Source organism: Hordeum vulgare, chromosome 5H, assembly GCF_904849725.1.
Source record: "Hordeum vulgare subsp. vulgare chromosome 5H, MorexV3_pseudomolecules_assembly, whole genome shotgun sequence".
NCBI classification, from domain to species: domain Eukaryota; kingdom Viridiplantae; phylum Streptophyta; class Magnoliopsida; order Poales; family Poaceae; genus Hordeum; species Hordeum vulgare.
The window spans coordinates 585,079,037-585,099,446 of NC_058522.1; the positions used below are offsets into that span (position 1 = coordinate 585,079,037).

The 20,410-nt window shown below is 46.6% G+C and overlaps 1 protein-coding gene across 2 annotated transcripts; it reads right to left on the bottom strand.

Annotated features, from left to right (window-relative positions):
* Positions 1–1,420: 1,420 nt before the first annotated feature.
* LOC123395231 (ABC transporter G family member 3) lies at positions 1,421–7,038 on the bottom strand. Of its 2 annotated transcripts, none has more exons than XM_045090185.1 (11): positions 6,252–7,038; positions 5,931–6,010; positions 4,821–5,107; positions 4,388–4,559; positions 3,799–3,912; positions 3,548–3,676; positions 2,853–3,044; positions 2,653–2,739; positions 2,192–2,464; positions 1,999–2,106; positions 1,421–1,908 (listed from the first exon to the last, which is right to left on the bottom strand). In XM_045090185.1, the coding sequence occupies exons 1-11, from the start codon at positions 6,715–6,717 to the stop codon at positions 1,645–1,647; spliced, it is 2,172 nt and encodes a 723-aa protein (XP_044946120.1). In that variant the 5' UTR covers positions 6,718–7,038; the 3' UTR covers positions 1,421–1,644. The 2 variants fall into 2 exon arrangements, with proteins under 2 accessions (XP_044946120.1, XP_044946121.1); XM_045090186.1 differs by having other exon boundaries at positions 4,821–5,064; positions 6,252–6,496.
* Positions 7,039–20,410: the final 13,372 nt, after the last annotated feature.

Here is a 20,410-nt window from a genome sequence, read left to right on the forward strand (position 1 = left end):
CCAACGCCCTTCAAGCGACTGAAATGTGCGTGGAGTCCTATTGGGATACTTTGCCATAATGCGGAAGTATTGATTTTCGATCCTTTGCCAATATCTCTTGGCGGTTTGAAATGTCCCCGTGCATACATCAAGAGACATCGCACTCCATGCTTGGATCAAAGCTTGATCTTCCAAGATCGTGTAGTTCTTCGATCTTTGGCTATATTGAACGATTGACAAGTCACGAGCTATCGCAACAAATGGCGAAAACGAAAAGAAATGACCATGACCGAAGACGCATACCTTCCGGCTATTTCGTCGAACACCTCGCTTGCGGGGGGAGCAACACCGTTGAACGGCATCGCCGGGGCATCTCTTTCTGGGATGGAGTGAGAGGATGAAGGAGGAGCCTGAATCCTCTTCCTCTTGACGCCCGCGGCCTTGGTGACCTCCTCTCTTTTCGGGATGGAGTGAGAGGATGAAGGAGCGCGAGCCTTCGCGGCGGGGGCTGTCGGATTTCCGCCTGGCACGACCACGTTGCCCTGCCGCTTGCGGGCACGCGACGCTAGCTTGAGCGACGGCGGGGCCAACATGGCCGGCGACGGGGGGGCCAACATGGCCGGCGACGAGATCCGCCCGAGGGGAAGGAGCGTGCGCGACCTCGACGGTGACGGGGGGCAGCAAGGAGGCGTCCATGGCGGCGAGGGATCGCCGCGGAGGATGCACCGGAGCGTGCGGTGGCGAGGCAATGGTGGCGGCGGGTGGGGGGAGCGGGAAAGGCCGCGCAGAAATGTCCCTCCCGCCAAATCTTGCTGCGGATAGAGGCTGAAGTCGGGTCGGCCTCCCGGCCCGGGAAACTAGAGGTTGGGGGGGGGGGGTTTGTCGCGCCCCGCAAAAATATTTGCGGGCCGGGGCGGGATGCGGGGTCTGATCGGGAAGGTTTTTCGTCCCGACCCGTACTTTGACGGTTATTTTGCGGGTCGGAGCGGGATGCGGGGTCTGATCGGACAGGTTTTTCCGCCCCGACCCGTACTTTGGCGGTTATTTTGCGGGTCGGGGCGGGATACGGGGTCTGCTAGAGTTGCTCTTAACAAACTCCGATGCATGCATTTGACTCGGCACACACAACATGTCTCCGGTGTGCACACTACGACTGCTAGTGCTACATGCATGACTCCAAAACAAATATGCAGATACATGAATCAAGATTAAAGCTAACACATATTTAGCACTTCGTCCTTGCATAATAAGAAAATGGGGATTGTTCACATTTAGCTGCACGGAGTGGAAAAGAGTCTGCACCCAGGAAGGTTTGCCCATTGTCGACAAGTGGGGATCGCTACTCGACTGTCAATGTCATCAGATCAGACCAGGAAGATAAACTGAACAAGGTAAAGGAAGCAATACTCAGTGCAAAAAGAACAGAAAAATAAAGTGAAAGTAGCCAAATCATGATCCATTTCTTCGATACTCAAATTAACCATGATACATACAGTATATATGTTATACTCTAATTCTCTTCTACTTTGGATGCATCAGATTAGATATGCCTACCTAGGAAGCAATCACACATGTATACATGCATATGAACAGTCACACACCCAAACAAACCCTCACAAAATTGTCTTCTTACAACATCAGCACACTCGGCGGCTCAGGGCGAACTCACTTTGGAGCTGCACTAGTGTGGATGCTGGGCCAGCAGGGGCGCTTGCCAAACCTCACATGTCTCCTCACATCTAGACGAAGCAAAACGTACAAGACGACCCGGTAGCCGATCGCCATCAGGAACAAAATGAGGAGATTCCTCCACTTGGCACCTGTCGACGATGATATGCCATACGAGCCTCGAACAGCCTGCACGCCGGGTATCGTCCTCGTGGCCCCGACTGCAAATGATGTACCGACATACTCGTTCTCGACCAAGCCCTGCAGGAGCATTGCTCGTTAGCACGCCTCACCCGGTCGATCCTAGATGAGTTTACGGTTTATCTAAGTTACATGAGGGCCATAACGTACCTGGACGGCATATGTGTGGAACGAAATATAGGACAGAGGATAGTTCCACACAGGAGATGGTATCGCTTCCCGGATTCGAAAATACCCGGCCACCACCATCATGATAACCTGAAGTGGTAACAAGGATAGTTATTTACCGTAGACCCATCCAATGCTTGTGGCAACTTGAAAGAAGAGCAAGATGGAAACTCACATATAAGCAGATCAGGGTTAAGGTGCACTTATAAGTCTCAAGCCACATGTACGCAACAATCATCATAAGCGCTTCGTTTGCCAACAGGCACATAAAGATGGTGATTATAAAGTACATAAGGAAGCTGAACTCATTCCTGAGGCCTATCAGGAAGTAGAAAACCAACGACGACGAAATGGACACCAGAAATAGGAAGGGGATGCTGGATAGGAAGTGGCCTAGTAGGAAAACCAATGTCCCGGAATGCCGATTTGAATCCTCATGGGAATATATCTGCACAGGAGGGAACAGCGTGTTATTATGTTACACACAGTACCTGATGTGTTGATATGATTCTGGTGTTTATTGTTTTTTCACCAACAGATACTGTAGTGAATAAGAAGATATCATTCAGGAATAAATCACATATTCTACAAATAATAAATGTCACGGTTCCACTTTAAAGAATAAAAAGAGCCAACCTTGATTTCATCAATATGAGCAGGTACTCCACAAACACTCAGAAGGATGAGAAATGAAACAAACACAAATATCGCAGAAATCCTAACCTGTCAAAACAAAGTGAACTTTGAGGATCATCAAATCATAAGTACATTAAACTTACTCGAGAAATAAAAGTATCCAGTAAATTGAAATAGTATAATAATGTAGCGACACTAACCACTACAGATGACAGTGAATGTCCAATGTCAATAAATATTGTGCCGATTGAGAGAGCAAGAAGCATATACAAAACAAGTCTACTCCAGAAGTACTTCCAGTCTCTTGACATAATTAGCAATGATCTCCAGGTAAGAATCCCAATTCTTGCTGCATCACTGGCTCTGCCTTTACTTTTCAAGCAAGGACCCTCCTGCATCACACCATATCGAAAAACTTAGGGGCATGGCAGATGTAAAAAATGCTTTAGCAGCGACATGTATATACAATGCTTTAACAGTGACATATAACAAGTCTACAATTATAGCGAGTTTCCATTTGAAGGCCTTATCGCTAAATGCATGAGGCGTACCACATGATGCTTTGCTAGTCAAATCTTTGTATTGGACTGAAACCCAAATTCTCAACAGTAACAATGATGCCAAACCATAGGTCACACCTCTACTAAATTCACAGGAATCCTCATATCGAGTAATAATGTTAAAATGTATTTTTTTTGTAAGGTGGCAAATTCAGATGTGTCAGGATAAGCAGATGGACAAGAGTTCATTAATTGTTATGGATATTGCCATGTCCTATTACCACACAGAGGATGACAATCTAACATGGTTGATTGTGGCATCCCTACTCAATTATGTGGCACAAGGGGTGGCATGGATGGCTTGTACATTATTCCAGGGTGTGGAGCGGCATTACCTTGTCAATCAATTTTGCAATCATCGATTCAACAGCAGCAGATTCAGCCGATGATTTGTATGTTGCTTCTAGTGTCCGGATTGCCACAGCAGTGTCCATGCTCACTGATGAGAAATCCCCTTGATCATCCTGTTAATAACTACAAATTAAAGCTTTTTATCTCTCACAACAAAGGAACATTTTGCCATCGAGTTAACTAAAATGACTGAAGATAATATAAGAAATTATGTCAGAGTAAAATCAAACGGTACCTGCAGATTTTTGCACATGGCTATGATTCTGTCGAAGTCTGTATTGATTGCCCTCAAGAAGTGATCAGACGGACTTTGCATGATTGGACATGGAAACCCAGCATTTGAGAAATGCTACAAACAGAACAAGGCCAAGTAAGAAAACTCCAGAAAACCATATGATGAGATACGGAAAATAGGGCCATACACAACAGGAATAAAAAACTGACTATCGGACAATTGACTGGAGCTGCAGTAATATGGATCATACAAGAAACGAAAAACTGCTCTCATGAATATATAATTTTTTTAGAAGGAAAATATATGTACCAATGCTACTTTGTGCAGGCCTGTTTATTTCCAACAATGCAACTTGGACATAGACGTTGGTGATTCAGTGAATCATACAAATAGCATCTCAATCAATTAACTCATGTGATCTTAAGAGTGGCTAAAATGACCCCTATATCTAGTCTAAAAAAATCAAGAAGTTAATGCTGTATGCAAAAACTCATAGTTTCACTCAAGTCTCAAGTTTTAAAGCAGTAATAGATGTAAAATGTTCTTGAGCAGAGTTAATAATTAATACTGCAGAGAAACACTCATTCACCTGCAGGCAAGACAATGTTTCCCCAAAGAAGAGGGTATTCCCATTTGAAAGCAAGCAAATCCGATCGAAAAGTCCAAAAACCTCCGTGCTGCTTTGATACATTGTGAAGATGACGGTGCACCCTGTGCTTGCAAGTTTCTTCAGAGTTACCATCAAGAGGAGTGCAGAAACACTGCATCAAAAGAAACAAGAAGAGAAATTAGTTACATGGTGCAATTTAATCCGCAGTTATATGTAATGTGCAAAGACATAAGCCATAAGCAAGGCTGCATTAATTGTGTTAACACCCATTATACATGAAATACAACAACCTCATGCTTAGCAGTCAATTTTGTCTCTGATTGCAAGACAAAAGCACACCCAGATGCAATCGGTACTGTTTTTTAAATAAGAATCCGAGGAGTTAAATAAAATTATAGAGAGGAGAAATAACCTGTCAAGGTGATACAGAGGCTCATCGATGAACAAAACATGTGGCCTCATCACAAGCTCCCTCGCGATGCTGACCCGCCTCCTCTCGCCAGTCGGAAGCCTCTTCGTGAAGCAGTGTCCACCAATGAGTTTGTCAGCATAGTCACCTAACGACATGGCCGCGATAGCATCTTCCACAAATGACTTCTTTGAGGAGAAGACGCCGGGCAGCTGCAAGAGCGCCGAGTAGTACAGCATCTCCCGTACTGTGAGAGATTCGATTAGCACATCGTCCCGGTCAACATACCCCTACAAACGCTCCAAGGAACATGACGTAAACAATCCATGGTATGCAGTGCTAGCATCAGCAGCAAAATGAACATTTTATTTTAGCAATGTAAATGTACGAACTAACGGAACAGTGGTCAAATGAAGCGGCATAGCTGGAAGTGTTTGGTCATATATGATTCATTTAAATTTGGTGGGACACGAGCAAATCGATCCTTGGTACGTGACATGAACTTGAAACACCGTCCTTTGAGCATACAGAGTACTGATAAACGTGGTGCGTGACGTCACTAATGGCCATCAAGCAATGAGATTTGTTCAACATAATGGGCACTACTAGTTCACAGAAGTCTGGAGATTTTTGTTTTAACAGAGCACACACACTTTTCATCAGGCATGGGCAAAGCAAGTATCAGACTTGAAGGACCATAATTCAGAGGCAGCAGAGCAGTAGACTAGTGGTCCGTGTGAGGAAGAAAGAGCTCACATATGATCCATATGGTCATAGATAATTCAGTTACATGATGCTTTGAGCAAGTGGACACTGAAGTTGAAACATGATGATTTAAATGATGCTTTTGAGCACGCACACCCATGGTTTGTGCCACGAATGAGATCGATCACTTACACCCGACACTGAACTTGAAACATCATTCTTTGAGCATATGGGGTAGTGATGAATCATGAATGTGATAAGTGACAGGTCTAAATGGCCGTCAAGCAATGAAATTTGGCCAATATGATAAGCGGGCACTAGTCCATTTTCTTCTTTTCAGATGGGCAAATAGGTTCAGACTTGAAGCATCAGAATGTAGTAGCAGCAGAGTAGTTTGTGTGAGCTTACATATGATCCATATGGTAATGGTGACTTGACCCCATTGACGAAGACCTCGCCGTACATCCGCTCGGCGCCGCGCAGCCTCCCTGAGAGCAGTTAGTGGCATCAGTTAGTGAGCTCAGATTCAGTTACTAGTGGAGTGGAGTGTGAGATCAGTCAGTAACAGAAGCTCAGATTCAGTTACTAGTGGAGTGGAGTGTGACATCAGTCAGTAACAGAAGCTCAAATTCAGTTACTAGTGGAGTGGAGTGTGACATGAGTCTCAAATTGAGTCAATGGCAGCAGAGTGGAGCAGTGGAGTGAGGGAGAGGGGCAAGAATTGGTGACCTGCGATGGCTCGGAGGAGGGTGGATTTGCCGGAGCGGGCGGGGCCCATGACGACGGTGAGGGTGCCGGGAAGGGCGTAGCCGCTGGAACCCCTGACGACGCGGCCGGGGCGGCGGCCGCCCCGGACGGAGACGCTGAGCTCCTTCCATACGAGCGCGGCGCCGGCCACCTTGCGCTCCCTGAATCCGGAGCCGGACGCGGAGGGACCCGGGAGGGACGGGGACGGGGACGGGGACGGGTAGGCGCTGCTGGCGGCGGAGGCGGAGGCGAGGTGGATGGAGGAGGAGGAGCCGGCGGCGTCGACGGTGATGTCGTCCCCCCAGTCCGGCGAGTCCTCGAAGGAGACGGGCCGGCCCGGCCTCGGGAAGTAGTAGCGCCGGCCCCCGCCGCCGCCGGTGGTCGGCGCGGACGGGCTCCCCGCCGAGGAGGAGCTCGAGCGGTACTGGTCCGACGACATGGCCTCCATCGCCGGTCAGACGAGCAAGAAGAGAGAGAGACTGGAGATGAGTGGGGGTGGGAAATCTCTCTGCTCTGCTTCGCTTTGATTTGCTTTGGTTTGCTGTGGTGTGGTGTGGTGCCTAGGACGCCATTGCCGCTTTGGCTTTGGGCTTTGGAGCTCCTTTTTCGCTTTGCTTTGGTTAAAGATTCGTCTTTTTCTCTTTCCTGTCCTCGGTGGTGCTCTGTTCACCGTCTTTAATGGAGGGCTGCTCTCCGTGGAAGAGAAAGGCGTGGAGCTAGCTGTAGCTGAGCCGAGCTGCAGGAGAGGAGAGCAGCAGAGCAGGAGTGGAGAGAGTGAGCATGCATGTGAATGCGTGATGGCCCAGCTGGCAGGCATGGAGACGGACGGAGCCTCGGGTAGCGGAGGAGGAGTGTGGTGGCGTAGAGGGGTAGGTGGAGCAGGAGCAGGAGTAGTGTGGTCACGAGGACCGAGGAAGACGACGACGGACGACGGATGGATAGACACTGGGGCCGAGAGCAATACTCGTCACCACCTCTGCTTCACTCGCTCCGATACTCCCGAACAAGCAACAACAACAATACCCCTGCTACCCAGCGGACCAATACTCTAACCGGAGTTAGAGGTTAGAGTTAGATTTTAACCCTCAACTAAACTGAACTAACTCTAACTTAAGAGGTGTTTGGATGAGAGGGTTAGATTGACAATAAATACCTTTTCTCAATCATTTGGTTACTTTTGTCCATATTCACTGCCGGATTTGGTGTGGCCGATCGTTGTGTGGCCGGCGGCGGGGCGGGCCGCGGCAGACGGTTGGGCGTGCGGCAGACGGCTGGGGCGGCCGGCGGCGGGGCGGGGCGGGGCGGGCCGCGGCAGACGGCTGGGCGTGCGGGGCGGCCCGGCGGCGGGGCGGGGCGGGGCGGGGCGGGCCGCGGCAGACGGCTGGGCGTGCGGGGCGGCCCGGCGGGGCGGGGCGGCAGACGGCTGGGCGTGCGGGGCAGCCGACGGCAGGGCTCGGCGGGGCGGGCCGCGGCAGACGGCTGGGCGTGCGGGGCGGCCGGCGGCAGGGCGCGGCGGGGCGGGGCGGGGCGGGCCGCGGCAGGGCGGGGCGGCTGGCGGTTGGGACGGTGAGGAGGGAGGACGACGGGAGGGACGGGGGGTTGGTGGGAGGATCTGGTGCGGGCTGGATGCGGTAGCAAGTGATTTTTTTTTCTTTTTTTTTGTCCCCACCTAACTCTAACCCAAAAAAGCACCTCTTGGATGGGTTAGATGCATCTAACCCAATCTAACCCTACCTGTTTGGATTTTTAAGGGTTAGATAGCTCAACTCTAACCCAATCTAACTGTAACCCTAGGATCCAAACAGGGCCAACAAGATAGACAAAATAAATCTATTAGCACCAGCTCCGTCAGAAATTACTTGTCTTGTCGCATATAAATGAATAAAATAAATATAACTATAATTAAAATATATCTGAATACGAGTGTACTATCAAAAATGTTCTTATATAATGGGACGAAGGGAGTAGTTTTTAATGGTATTATTTTCTCTATACGTATAACTTGTATTCTAGTATTGGTTCAAATCATCCGGAAAATATGCCCCAACATATGCACGAGTCAACCTCACTTCTGATTAAGAGCAAGTACAATAGAGTTGAGCCAGCTGACCATAAGGAATAAGTTAATATATTTTTGTTTAGTTAGAGGAAAGAGAAGATGAGAGAGAAGGTAAGCGGACTCTTAGCTAAGAGCCAGCTCTAGCACGTGCTCCTAGGCATTTTGTGAGTATGAAAGATGGACCATATAATAAAGAAGTAGTATACTTTTGCAATGAACTATTGTACATATTGGCTATAAGATGGGCTATAGATGACATGACAATGGCTTATAGCCAGCAGCTGGCTATACTATTGTACTTGCTCTAGCTAGTAGTAGGAGTAGTTTCATTGTGTTCCTCTTTACTACTAGTGCTTTTCTATAGCCGCTCTTCTTTTCTCTTTATTTGTTCTTTTTCCCCTACCCTTGTCTTTTGATCGTGTATGTCTATCTGTGTGGGGCGAAAGAATGCGGTTTACCTCCAACAAAGTTCAAACGAGGGTACAAAGAATCAAACGTCAAACAAAAAGGAAGAGGAGCTTCCCGTCTAATTTTGATTTCTCCCATTCCTTGTTTCCTTCACACACAAGCAAGCTAGAGTGAGTGAGAGATTCCAGTAGCTCATGCAGCTACCACGTCCTCGGGGCATCTCCGGAAATAGCCCATAAGAACATCTACAACCGGATTCTCGTTTCCGTCTCAAACGTCTCCTATTCAGCCAAATATGGAACAAACGTGGGGCATATAGACCTCAAGAAAATCTACAACCGGACCTCAAATTTTTAGGTTGCCTGACACCTCTCCTATTCAGCCAAATATGGAACGAATGCGGGGCATACAGACAAACCGACCGGTCACTGACCGATTATGAAATATCGACCCAGCCGGATGCCTCAAATGGCCAGACTCCCGTCGAAGGAGGAGAAGGAGGTCAACGATGGTGAGGACGGCTCTGACGATGAGCAGATCTGGCTCGATCCCTATTGCGTCTTTAAACGGTACATTCGCGAGAAGGACGGCAAGGGCTTTGGGAAGGGCAAGGTAGCCGTGGATGATCTCCATCATAGACAAACATGCGAGATTTTGCTAGTTCGATGGCATGTTACTAGTGATCGAGTAGCCGGACATCGACGTAGTAGTTGCATGAGTTTGTATGTATTTAAGATATGATATTTGAGGTGTCGAGTAGTGAGAAGGCAAATTTAAGGCTTGACCGATCAGTGTTTGCGGTCGTTTGAAGGGGGTCAGATTTGTAAAGTTCGGTTGTAGATGCTCTAAACATCTAATTTGTGATCAATCCCTAGTTATCCGCAAACATGTATGTTCTAAATTGGACCCGAACCAAGGCATTACCACATACGCGTATGAGAGTATGGTCCGACAAAAAACAATCTGCACACCCACGGTCCCTTTGCAAACACATCCTCGTCCCCACCGTTGCATTCATGTCGGCCCAAAATAGACTGGTTATTGGATCTGGCATTAAGGTGGCGTGTTGGTCGAGGGCACCGCCTATGCCATCGCACATGTTCAATGTCGAAACAACGTGACCAGATGGGATGGCTTTCTATCACATTAAAGTCGGTTGCTCGTCCGTCCGCTTGCCAGCATGGAGCAGACACATGTGCACTTCAATATTGTCATGGTGGAGGGGCAGTTGGAAGAGCAATCGGTGTCGTTGGCTCCCTAACCCAGACGTCCTCCCTGCGACATAGGGTTGCGTGTCGGAGGTACATGTTGGGGAACGTCGCATGGGAAACAAAAAATTTCCTACGCGCACGAAGACCTATCATGGTGATGTCCATCTACGAGAGGGGATGAGTGATCTACGTACCCTTGTAGACCGTACAACAGAAGCGTTAGTGAACGCGGTTGATGTAGTGGAACGTCCTCACGTCCCTCGATCCGCCCCGCGAACAATCCCTCGATCAGTCCCACGATCTAGTACCGAACGGACGGTACCTCCGCGTTCAGCACACGTACTGCTCGATGATGATCTCGGCCTTCTTGATCCAGCAAGAGAGACGGAGAGGTAGAAGAGTTCTCCGGCAGCGTCACGGCGCTCCGGAGGTTGGTGATGACCTTGTCTCAGCAGGGCTCCGCCCGAGCTCCGCAGAAACGCGATCTAGAGGAAAAACCGTGGAGGTATGTGGTCGGGCTGCCGTGGAAAAGTCGTCTCAAATCAGCCCTAAAACCTCCGTATATATAGGTGGGAGAGGGGGAGCCTTGCCTTGGGGCTCAAGGAGCCCCAAGGGGGTCGGCCGAACCAAGGGGGAAGGTCTCCCCCTCCCAAACCGAGTCCTACTTGGTTTGGAAGGTGGAGTCCTTCTTCCCTTTCCCACCTCCTCCCTTTTTTTTCTTTTCTCTTTGATTTTCTTCCTATGGCGCATAGGGCCTTCTTGGGCTGTCCCACCAGCCCACTAAGGGCTGGTGTGCCACCCCCAAGGCCTATGGGCTTCTCCGGGGTGGGTTGCCCCCCCCCCCCCCGGTGAACTCCCGGAACCCATTCGTCATTCCCGGTACATTCCCGGTAGCTCCGAAAACCTTCCGGTAATCAAATGAGGTCATCCTATATATCAATCTTCGTTTCCGGACCATTCCGGAAACCCTCATGACGTCCGTGATCTCATCCGGGACTCCGAACAACATTCGGTAACCAACCATATAACTCAAATACGCATAAAACAACGTCGAACATTAAGTGTGCAGACCCTGCGGGTTCGAGAACTATGTAGACATGACCCGAGAGACTCCTCGGTCAATATCCAATAGCGGGACCTGGATGCCCATATTGGATACTACATATTCTACGAAGATCTTATCGTTTGAACCTCAGTGCCAAGGATTCATATAATCCCGTATGTCATTCCCTTTGTCCTTCGGTATGTTACTTGCCCGAGATTCGATCGTCAGTATCCGCATACCTATTTCAATCTCGTTTACCGGCAAGTCTCTTTACTCGTTCCGTAATACAAGATCCCGCAACTTACACTAAGTCACATTGCTTGCAAGGCTTGTGTGTGATGTTTGTATTACCAAGTGGGCCCCGAGATACCTCTCCGTCACACGGAGTGACAAATCCCAGTCTCGATCCATACTAACTCAACTAACACCTTCGGAGATACCTGTAGAGCATCTTTATAGTCACCAAGTTACGTTGCGACGTTTGATACACACAAAGTATTCCTCCGGTGTCAGTGAGTTATATGATCTCATGGTCATAGGAACAAATACTTGACACGCAGAAAACAGTAGCAACAAAATGACATGATCAACATGCTACGTCTATTAGTTTGGGTCTAGTCCATGACATGATTCTCCTAATGATGTGATCCCGTTATCAAGTAACAACACTTGCCTATGGCCAGGAAACCTTGGCCATCTTTGATCAACGAGCTAGTCAACTAGAGGCTTACTAGGGACAGTGTTTTGTCTATGTATCCACAGAAGTATTGTGTTTCCAATCAATACAATTATAGCATGGATAATAAACGATTATCATGAACAAAGAAATATAATAATAACTAATTTATTATTGCCTCTAGGGCATATTTCCAACAGTCTCCCACTTGCACTAGAGTCAGTAATCTAGTTCACATCACCATGTGATTCCAACGAATCCAACACCCATATAGTTATGGGGTCTGATCACGTCTTGCTCGTGAGAGAGGTTTTAGTCAACGGTTCTGAAACTTTCAGATCCGTGCGTTCTTTACAAATCTTTATGTCATCTTATAGATGTTGCTACTACGTGCTATTCGGAAATACTCCAAATATCTACTCTACTATACGAATCCGTTTCACTACTCATAGTTATTCGGATTAGTGTCAAAGCTTGCATCGACGTAATCCTTTACGACGAACTCTTCAACCACCTCCATAATCGAGAAAAATTCCTTAGTCCATCAGTTACTAAGGATAAATTTTGACCGCTGCTAGTGATTCAATCATGGATCACTCTCTGTACCTCTCAACAGACTTGCTGCAAGGCACACATCAGGTGCGGTACTCAGCATGGCATACTTTAGAGTCTACGGCTAAGGCATAGAAGACGACCTTCGTCTATTCTCTTTATTCTCCCGTGGTCGGGTTTTGAGTCTTACTCAAATTTACACCTTACAATGCAACCAAGAACTCCTTCTTTGCTGATCTATTTTGAACTCCTTCAAAACTTGTCAAGGCATGCATCTTGTTGAAACTTCCATTAAGCGCTTTCGATCTATCTCCATAGATCTTTGATGCTCAATGTTCAAGTAGCTCAATCCAGGTATTCCTTTGAAAAATCCTTTCAAACAACCTTGTATGCTTTACAGAAATTCTACATTACTTCTGATCCACAATATGTCAACCACATATACTTATCAGAAATTCTATAGTGCTCCCACTCACTTCTTTGGAAATACAAGTTTCTCATAAACCTTGTACAAACCCAAAATCCTTGATCATCTCATCAAAGTGTATATTCCAACTCCGAGATGCTTGCACCAGTCCATTCAAGGATCGCTGGAGCTTGCATACTTGCTAGTATCTTTAGGATCGACAAAACCTCATGGTTGTATCTCATACAATGTTTGCTCAAGGAAACCGTAGAGGAAACAATGTTTTGACATCCTACATGCAATATTTCATAAATAATGCAGCAACTACTAACATAATTCTAACAGACTTTTAGCATCGCTATGAGTGAGAAAGTCTCATCATAGTCAACTGTTTGATCTTGTCGGAAACATCTTTGTGACAAGTCGAGCTTTTCTTAATAGTGACTTATCACTATCATCGTCTGTCTTTATTTTAAAGATCCATCTTTACTCAATAGTCCTATGACCATCAAGTAGTTCTTCCAAAGTCTACACTTTGTTTTCATACATGGATCCTCTCTAGGATTTCATGGCTTCCAGCCATTTGTCGGAATCTGGGCCCACCATTGCTTTCTCCATAACTCGTAGGTTCACTGTTGCACAACAACATGACCTCCAAGACAGGGTTACCGTACCACTCTGTAGTAGTACGAGACCTTGTCAACCTACGAGGCTTGTAGTAACTTGATCCGATGCTCGATGATCACCATCATCAGCTTTCACTTCAATTGGTGTAGGCGCCACAGGAACAACTTCCTACGCCCTGCTACACACTGGTTGAAGTGATGGTTCAATAACCTCATCAAGTTCTACCACCCTCCCACTCAATTCTTTCGAGAGAAACCTTTCCTCGAGAAAGGATCCGTTTTAAAAACAAACATTTTGCTTTCGGATCTGAGATAGGAGATGTACCCAACTGTTTTGGATATCCTATGAAGATGCATTTATCCGCTTTGGGTTCGAGCTTATCAGACTGAAACTTTTTCACAAAGTGTCGAAACCCCAAACTTTCAAGAAACAACAGTTTAGATTTCTCTAAACCTCAGTCTATACTGTGTCATCTCAACGGAAATACGTGGTGCCCTATTTAAAGTGAACGCGGTTGTCTCTAATGATTAACCCATAAACGATAGTGGTAATTCGATAAGAGACATCACATCATGCACCATACCAAATAGTGTGTGGCTATGACGTTCAGACACATCATCACACTATGATGTTCTAGGTGGCATGAACTGCGAAAAAATTTCCACATTGTCTTAACTGCGTACCAAAACTCGTAACTCAGATATTCATTTCTATGATCATATCGTAGACAGTTTATCCTCTTGTTACGACGAACTTCACTCCGAAACAGAATTGAACTTTTCAGTATTTCAGACTTGTGATTCATTAAGCAAATACTCTAATATCTACTCAAATCGTCATTGAAGTAAGAACATAATGATATCCACTGCGTGACTGAGCACCCATTGGACTGCATACATCAAAATGTATCACTTCCAATAAGTTACTATCTTATTTCATCTCAATGAAAACAAGGCCTTGCTCATGTGGTATGATTTGCATGTCACTAGTGATTCAAAATCAAGTGAGTATAAAGATCCATCAGCATGGAGCCTCTTCATGCAATTTATACCAACATGACTCAAGCGGCAGTGCCACAAGTAAGTGGTACTATCATCATTACCTCGTATCTTTTGGCACCAATATCATGAACATGTGTAACACTACGATCGAGATTCAATAAACCATTGAAGGTGATTATTCAAGAAAATAGAGTAACCATTATTCTCTTTAAATGAATAATCGTATTGCAATAAAAACGATCCAATCATGTTCATGCTTAACGCAAGCACCAAATAACAATTATTTAGGTTTAACACCAATCCCGATGGTAGAGGGAGCGTGCGACGTTTGATCATATCAACCTTGGAAACACTTCCAACACGTATCGTCACCTCGCCTTTAGCTACTCTCCGTTTATGCCGTAGCTTTCATTTCGTGTTACTAATCTTAGCAACCGAACCGGTATCCAATACCCTCATGCTACTAGGAGTACTAGTAAAGTACACATCAACATCATGTATATCAAATATACTTCTTTCGACTTTTGCCAGCCTTCTTATCTACCAAGTATCTAGAGTTGCTCCGCCTTAGTGACTGTTCTCCTCATTACAGAAGCACTTAGTCTCGGATTTGGGTTTAATCTTGGGTCTCTTCATTAGTGCAGCAACTGTTTTGCCGTTTCACGAAGTATCCCTTCTAGCCCTTGCCTTTCTTGAAACTTAGTGGTTTTACAAACCATCAACTATTGATGTTCCTTTTGACTTCTACTTTCGCAGTGTCAAATATCGCGAATCGCTCAAGGATCATTGTATCTATCCTTGATATGTTATAGTTCATCACGAAGCTCTCACAGCTTGGTGGCAGTGACTTTGGAGAACCATCACTATCTCATGTGGAAGATTAACTCCCACTTGATTCAAGTGATTGTCGTACTCAGACAATCTGAGCACATGCTCAAGGATTGAGCTTTTCTCCTTTACTTTGTGGACAAAGAATCTTGTCGGAGGTCTCGTACCTCTCAACAAGGGCACGAGCATGAAATCACAATTTCATCTCTTTAGAACATCACTTATGTTCCGTGACGTTTCAAAACGTCTACGGTGCCTTGCTTATAAGCCATTAAGTATTTTGCACTGAACTATCGTGTAGTCATCAGAAATGTGTATGTCGGATGTTCACAGCATCCACAAACGACGCTCGAGGTGCAGCACACCGAGTGGTGCATTAAGGACATAAGCCTTCTGCGCAGCAACGAGGACAATCCTCTTCAAAGTTTGCTACTATCAACTTTCAACTAAATTTTCTCTAGGAACATATAAAAACAGTAGAGCTATAGCGCAAGCTACATCGTAATTCGCAAAGACCATTAGACTATGTTGATGACAATTAGTTCAATTAATCATATTACTTAAGAACTCCCACTCAAAAAGTACATCTCTCTAGTCATTTGAGTGGTACATGATCCAAATCCACTATCTCAAGTCCGATCATCACGTGAGTCGAGAATAATTTCAGTGGTAAGCATCTCTATGCTAATCATATCAACTATACGATTCATGCTCGACCTTTCGGTCTCATGTGTTCCGAGGCCATGTATGCACATGCTAGGCTCGTCAAGCTTAACCCGAGTGTTCTGCGTGTGCAACTGTTTTGCACCCGTTGTATGTGAACGTTGAGTCTATTACACCCGATCATCACGTGGTGTCTCGAAACGAAGAACTGTCGCAACGGTGCACAGTTAGGGAGAACACAATTTCGTCTTGAAATTTTAGTGAGAGATCACCTCATAATGATACCGTCGTTCTAAGCAAGATAAGGTGCAAAAAGGATTAACATCACATGCAATTCATATGTGACATGATATGGCCATCATCATGCGCTTCTTGATCTCCATCACCAAAGCACCGGCACGATCTTCTTGTCACCGGCGTCACACCATGATCTCCATCATCATGATCTCCATCAACGTGTCGCCATCGGGGCTGTCGTGCTACTCATGCTATTACTACTAAAGCTACGTCCTAGCAATATAGTAAACGCATCTGCAAGCACAAATGTTAGTTTAAAGACAACCCTATGGCTCCTGCCGGTTGCCGTACCATTGACGTGCAAGTCGATATTAACTATTACAACATGATCATCTCATACATCCAATATATCACATCACATCGTTGGCCATATCACATCACAAGCATACCCTGCAAAAACAAGTTAGACGTCCTCTAATTTTGTTGTTGCATGTTTTACGTGGTGACCATGGGTATCTAGTAGGATCGCATCTTACTTACACAAACACCACAACGGAGATATATGAATTGCTATTTAACCTCAGCCAAGGACCTCCTCGGTCAATTCCGATTCAACTAAAGTTGGAGATGTTGGGGAACGTCGCATGGGAAACAAAAATTTTCCTACGCGCACGAAGACCTATCATGGTGATGTCCATCTACGAGAGGGGATGAGTGATCTACGTACCCTTGTAGATCGTACAGCAGAAGCGTTAGAGAACGCGGTTGATGTAGTGGAACGTCCTCACGTCCCTCGATCCGCCCCGCGAACAATCCCGCGATCAGTCCCACGATCTAGTACCGAACGGACGGCACCTCCGCGTTCAGCACACGTACAGCTCGACGATGATCTCGGCCTTCTTGATCCAGCAAGAGAGACGGAGAGGTAGAAGAGTTCTCCGGCAGCGTGACGGCACTCCGGAGGTTGGTGATGATCTTGTCTCAGCAGGGCTCCGCCCGAGCTCCGCAGAAACGCGATCTAGAGGAAAAACTATGGAGGTATGTGGTCGGGCTGCCGTGGCAAAAGTTGTCTCAAATCAGCCCTAATACCTTAGTATATATAGGATGGAGGGGGAGGGAAGAGGCAGCCTCAAACCCTCAAGGGTTGGCCGAAATTGGAGGTGGAGGAGTCCTACTCCAATCCTACTTGGAGTAGGATTCCACCTTCCCACTTGGAAACTCTTTCCACCTTGTGTTTTTTCCTTCTCAAACCTTATGGGCCTTAGTGGGAACTTATTCCAGCCCACTAGGGGCTGGTTTATCTCTTCCCATAGCCCATGAGACCCCTTGGGGCGTGACACCCCTCCCGATGGTCCCCGGCACCCCTCCCGGCACTCCCGGTACACTACCGATGAGCCCGAAACTTTTCCGATGACCAAAACAGGACTTCCTATATATCAATCTTTACCTCCGGACCATTCCGGAGCTCCTCGTGACATCCTGGATCTCATCCGGGACTCCGAACAACATTCGGTAACCAACCATATAACTCAAATACGCATAAAACAACGTCGAACCTTAAGTGTGCAGACCCTGCGGGTTCGAGAACTATGTAGACATGACCCGAGAGACTCCTCGGTCAATATCCAATAGCGGGACCTGGATGCCCATATTGGATCCTACATATTCTACGAAGATCTTATCGTTTGAACCTCAGTGCCAAGGATTCATATAATCCCGTATGTCATTCCCTTTGTCCTTCGGTATGTTACTTGCCCGAGATTCGATCGTCAGTATCCGCATACCTATTTCAATCTCGTTTACCGGCAAGTCTCTTTACTCGTTCCGTAATACAAGATCCCGCAACTTACGCTAAGTTACATTGCTTGCAAGGCTTGTGTGTGATGTTGTATTACCGAGTGGGCCCCGAGATACCTCTCCGTCACACGGAGTGACAAATCCCAGTCTCGATCCATACTAACTCAACGAACACCTTCGGAGATACCTGTAGAGCATCTTTATAGTCACCAAGTTACGTTGCGACGTTTGATACACACAAAGTATTCCTCCGGTGTTAGTAAGTTATATGATCTCATGGTCATAGGAATAAATACTTGACACGCAGAAAACAGTAGCAACAAAATGACACGATCAACATGCTACGTCTATTAGTTTGGGTCTAGTCCATCACATGATTCTCCTAATGATGTGATCCCGTTATCAAGTGACAACACTTGCCTATGGCCAGGAAACCTTGACCATCTTTGATCAACAAGCTAGTCAACTAGAGGCTTACTAGGGACAGTGTTTTGTCTATGTATCCACACAAGTATTGTGTTTCCAATCAATACAATTATAGCATGGATAATAAACGATTATCATGAACTAAGAAATATAATAATAACTAATTTATTATTGCCTCTAGGGCATATTTCCAACAGGAGAAACTGACACCCGCCAGTCATCTTTGAGCAACGGAGTTACTCGTAGCGATGAAACCAGTCTCTCGTAAGCGTACGAGTAATGTCGGTCCGAGCCGCTTCGATCCAACAATACCGCGGAATCAAGAAAAAACTAAGGAGGGCAGCAAAACGCACATCACCGCCCACAAAAACTTTTGTGTTCTACTCGAGCAGACATCTACGCATGAAACTAGCTCATGATGCCACTGTTGGGGAACGTCGCATGGGAAAAAAAATTCCTACGCGCACGAAGACCTATCATGGTGATGTCCATCTACGAGAGGGGATGAGAGATCTACGTACCCTTGTAGACCGTACAGCAGAAGCGTTAGTGAACGCGGTTGATGTAGTGGAACGTCCTCACGTCCCTCGATCCGCCCCGCGAACAATCCCTCGATCAGTCCCACGATCTAGTACCGAACGGACGGTACCTCCGCGTTCAGCACACGTACAGCTCGACGATGATCTCGGCCTTCTTGATCCAGCAAGAGAGACGGAGAGGTAGAAGAGTTCTCCGGCAGCGTGACGGTGCTCCGGAGGTTGGTGATGACCTTGTCTCAGCAGGGCTCCGCCCGAGCTCCGCAGAAACGCGATCTAGAGGAAAAACCGTGGAGGTATGTGGTCGGGCTGCCGTGGAAAAGTCATCTCAAATCAGCCCTAAAACCTCCGTATATATAGGTGGGAGAGGGGGAGCCTTGCCTTGGGGCTCAAGGAGCCCCAAGGGGGTCGGCCGAACCAAGGGGGAAGGTCTCCCCCTCCCAAACCGAGTCCTACTTGGTTTGGAAGGTGGAGTCCTTCTTCCCTTTCCCACCTCCTCCCTTTTTTTTTTCTTTTCTCATTGATTTTCTTCCTATGGCGTATAGGGCCTTCTTGGGCTGTCCCACCAGCCCACTAAGGGCTGGTGTGCCACCCCCAAGGCCTATGGGCTTCCCCGGGGTGGGTTGCCCCCCCGGTGAACTCCCGGAACCCATTCGTCATTCCCGGTACATTCCGGGTAACTCCGAAAACCTTCCGGTAATCAAATGAGGTCATCCTATATATCAATCTTCCTTTCCGGACCATTCCGGAAACCCTCGTGACGTCCGTGATCTCATCCGGGACTCCGAACAACATTCCGTAACCAACCATATAACTCAAATACGCATAAAACAACGTCGAACCTTAAGTGTGCAGACCCTGCGGGTTCGAGAACTCTGTAGACATGACCCGAGAGACTCCTCGGTCAATATCCAATAGCGGGACCTGGATGCCCATATTGGATCCTACATATTCTACGAAGATCTTATCGTTTGAACCTCAGTGCCAAGGATTCATATAATCCCGTATGTCATTCCCTTTGTCCTTCGGTATGTTACTTGCCCGAGATTCGATCGTCAGTATCCGCATACCTATTTCAATCTCGTTTACCGGCAAGTCTCTTTACTCGTTCCGTAATACAAGATCCCGCAACTTACACTAAGTCACATTGCTTGCAAGGCTTGTGTGTGATGTTTGTATTACCGAGTGGGCCCCGAGATACCTCTCCGTCACACGGAGTGACAAATCCCAGTCTCGATCCATACTAACTCAACTAACACCTTCGGAGATACCTGTAGAGCATCTTTATAGTCACCCAGTTACGTTGCGACGTTTGATACACACAAAGCATTCCTCCGGTGTCAGTGAGTTATATGATCTCATGGTCATAGGAACAAATACTTGACACGCAGAAAACAGTAGCAACAAAATGACACGATCAACATGCTACGTCTATTAGTTTGGGTCTAGTCCATGACATGATTCTCCTAATGATGTGACCCCGTTATCAAGTAACAACACTTGCCTATGGCCAGGAAACCTTGGCCATCTTTGATCAACGAGCTAGTCAACTAGAAGCTTACTAGGGACAGTGTTTTGTCTATGTATCCACACAAGTATTGTGTTTCCAATCAATACAATTATAGCATGGATAATAAACGATTATCATGAACAAAGAAATATAATAATA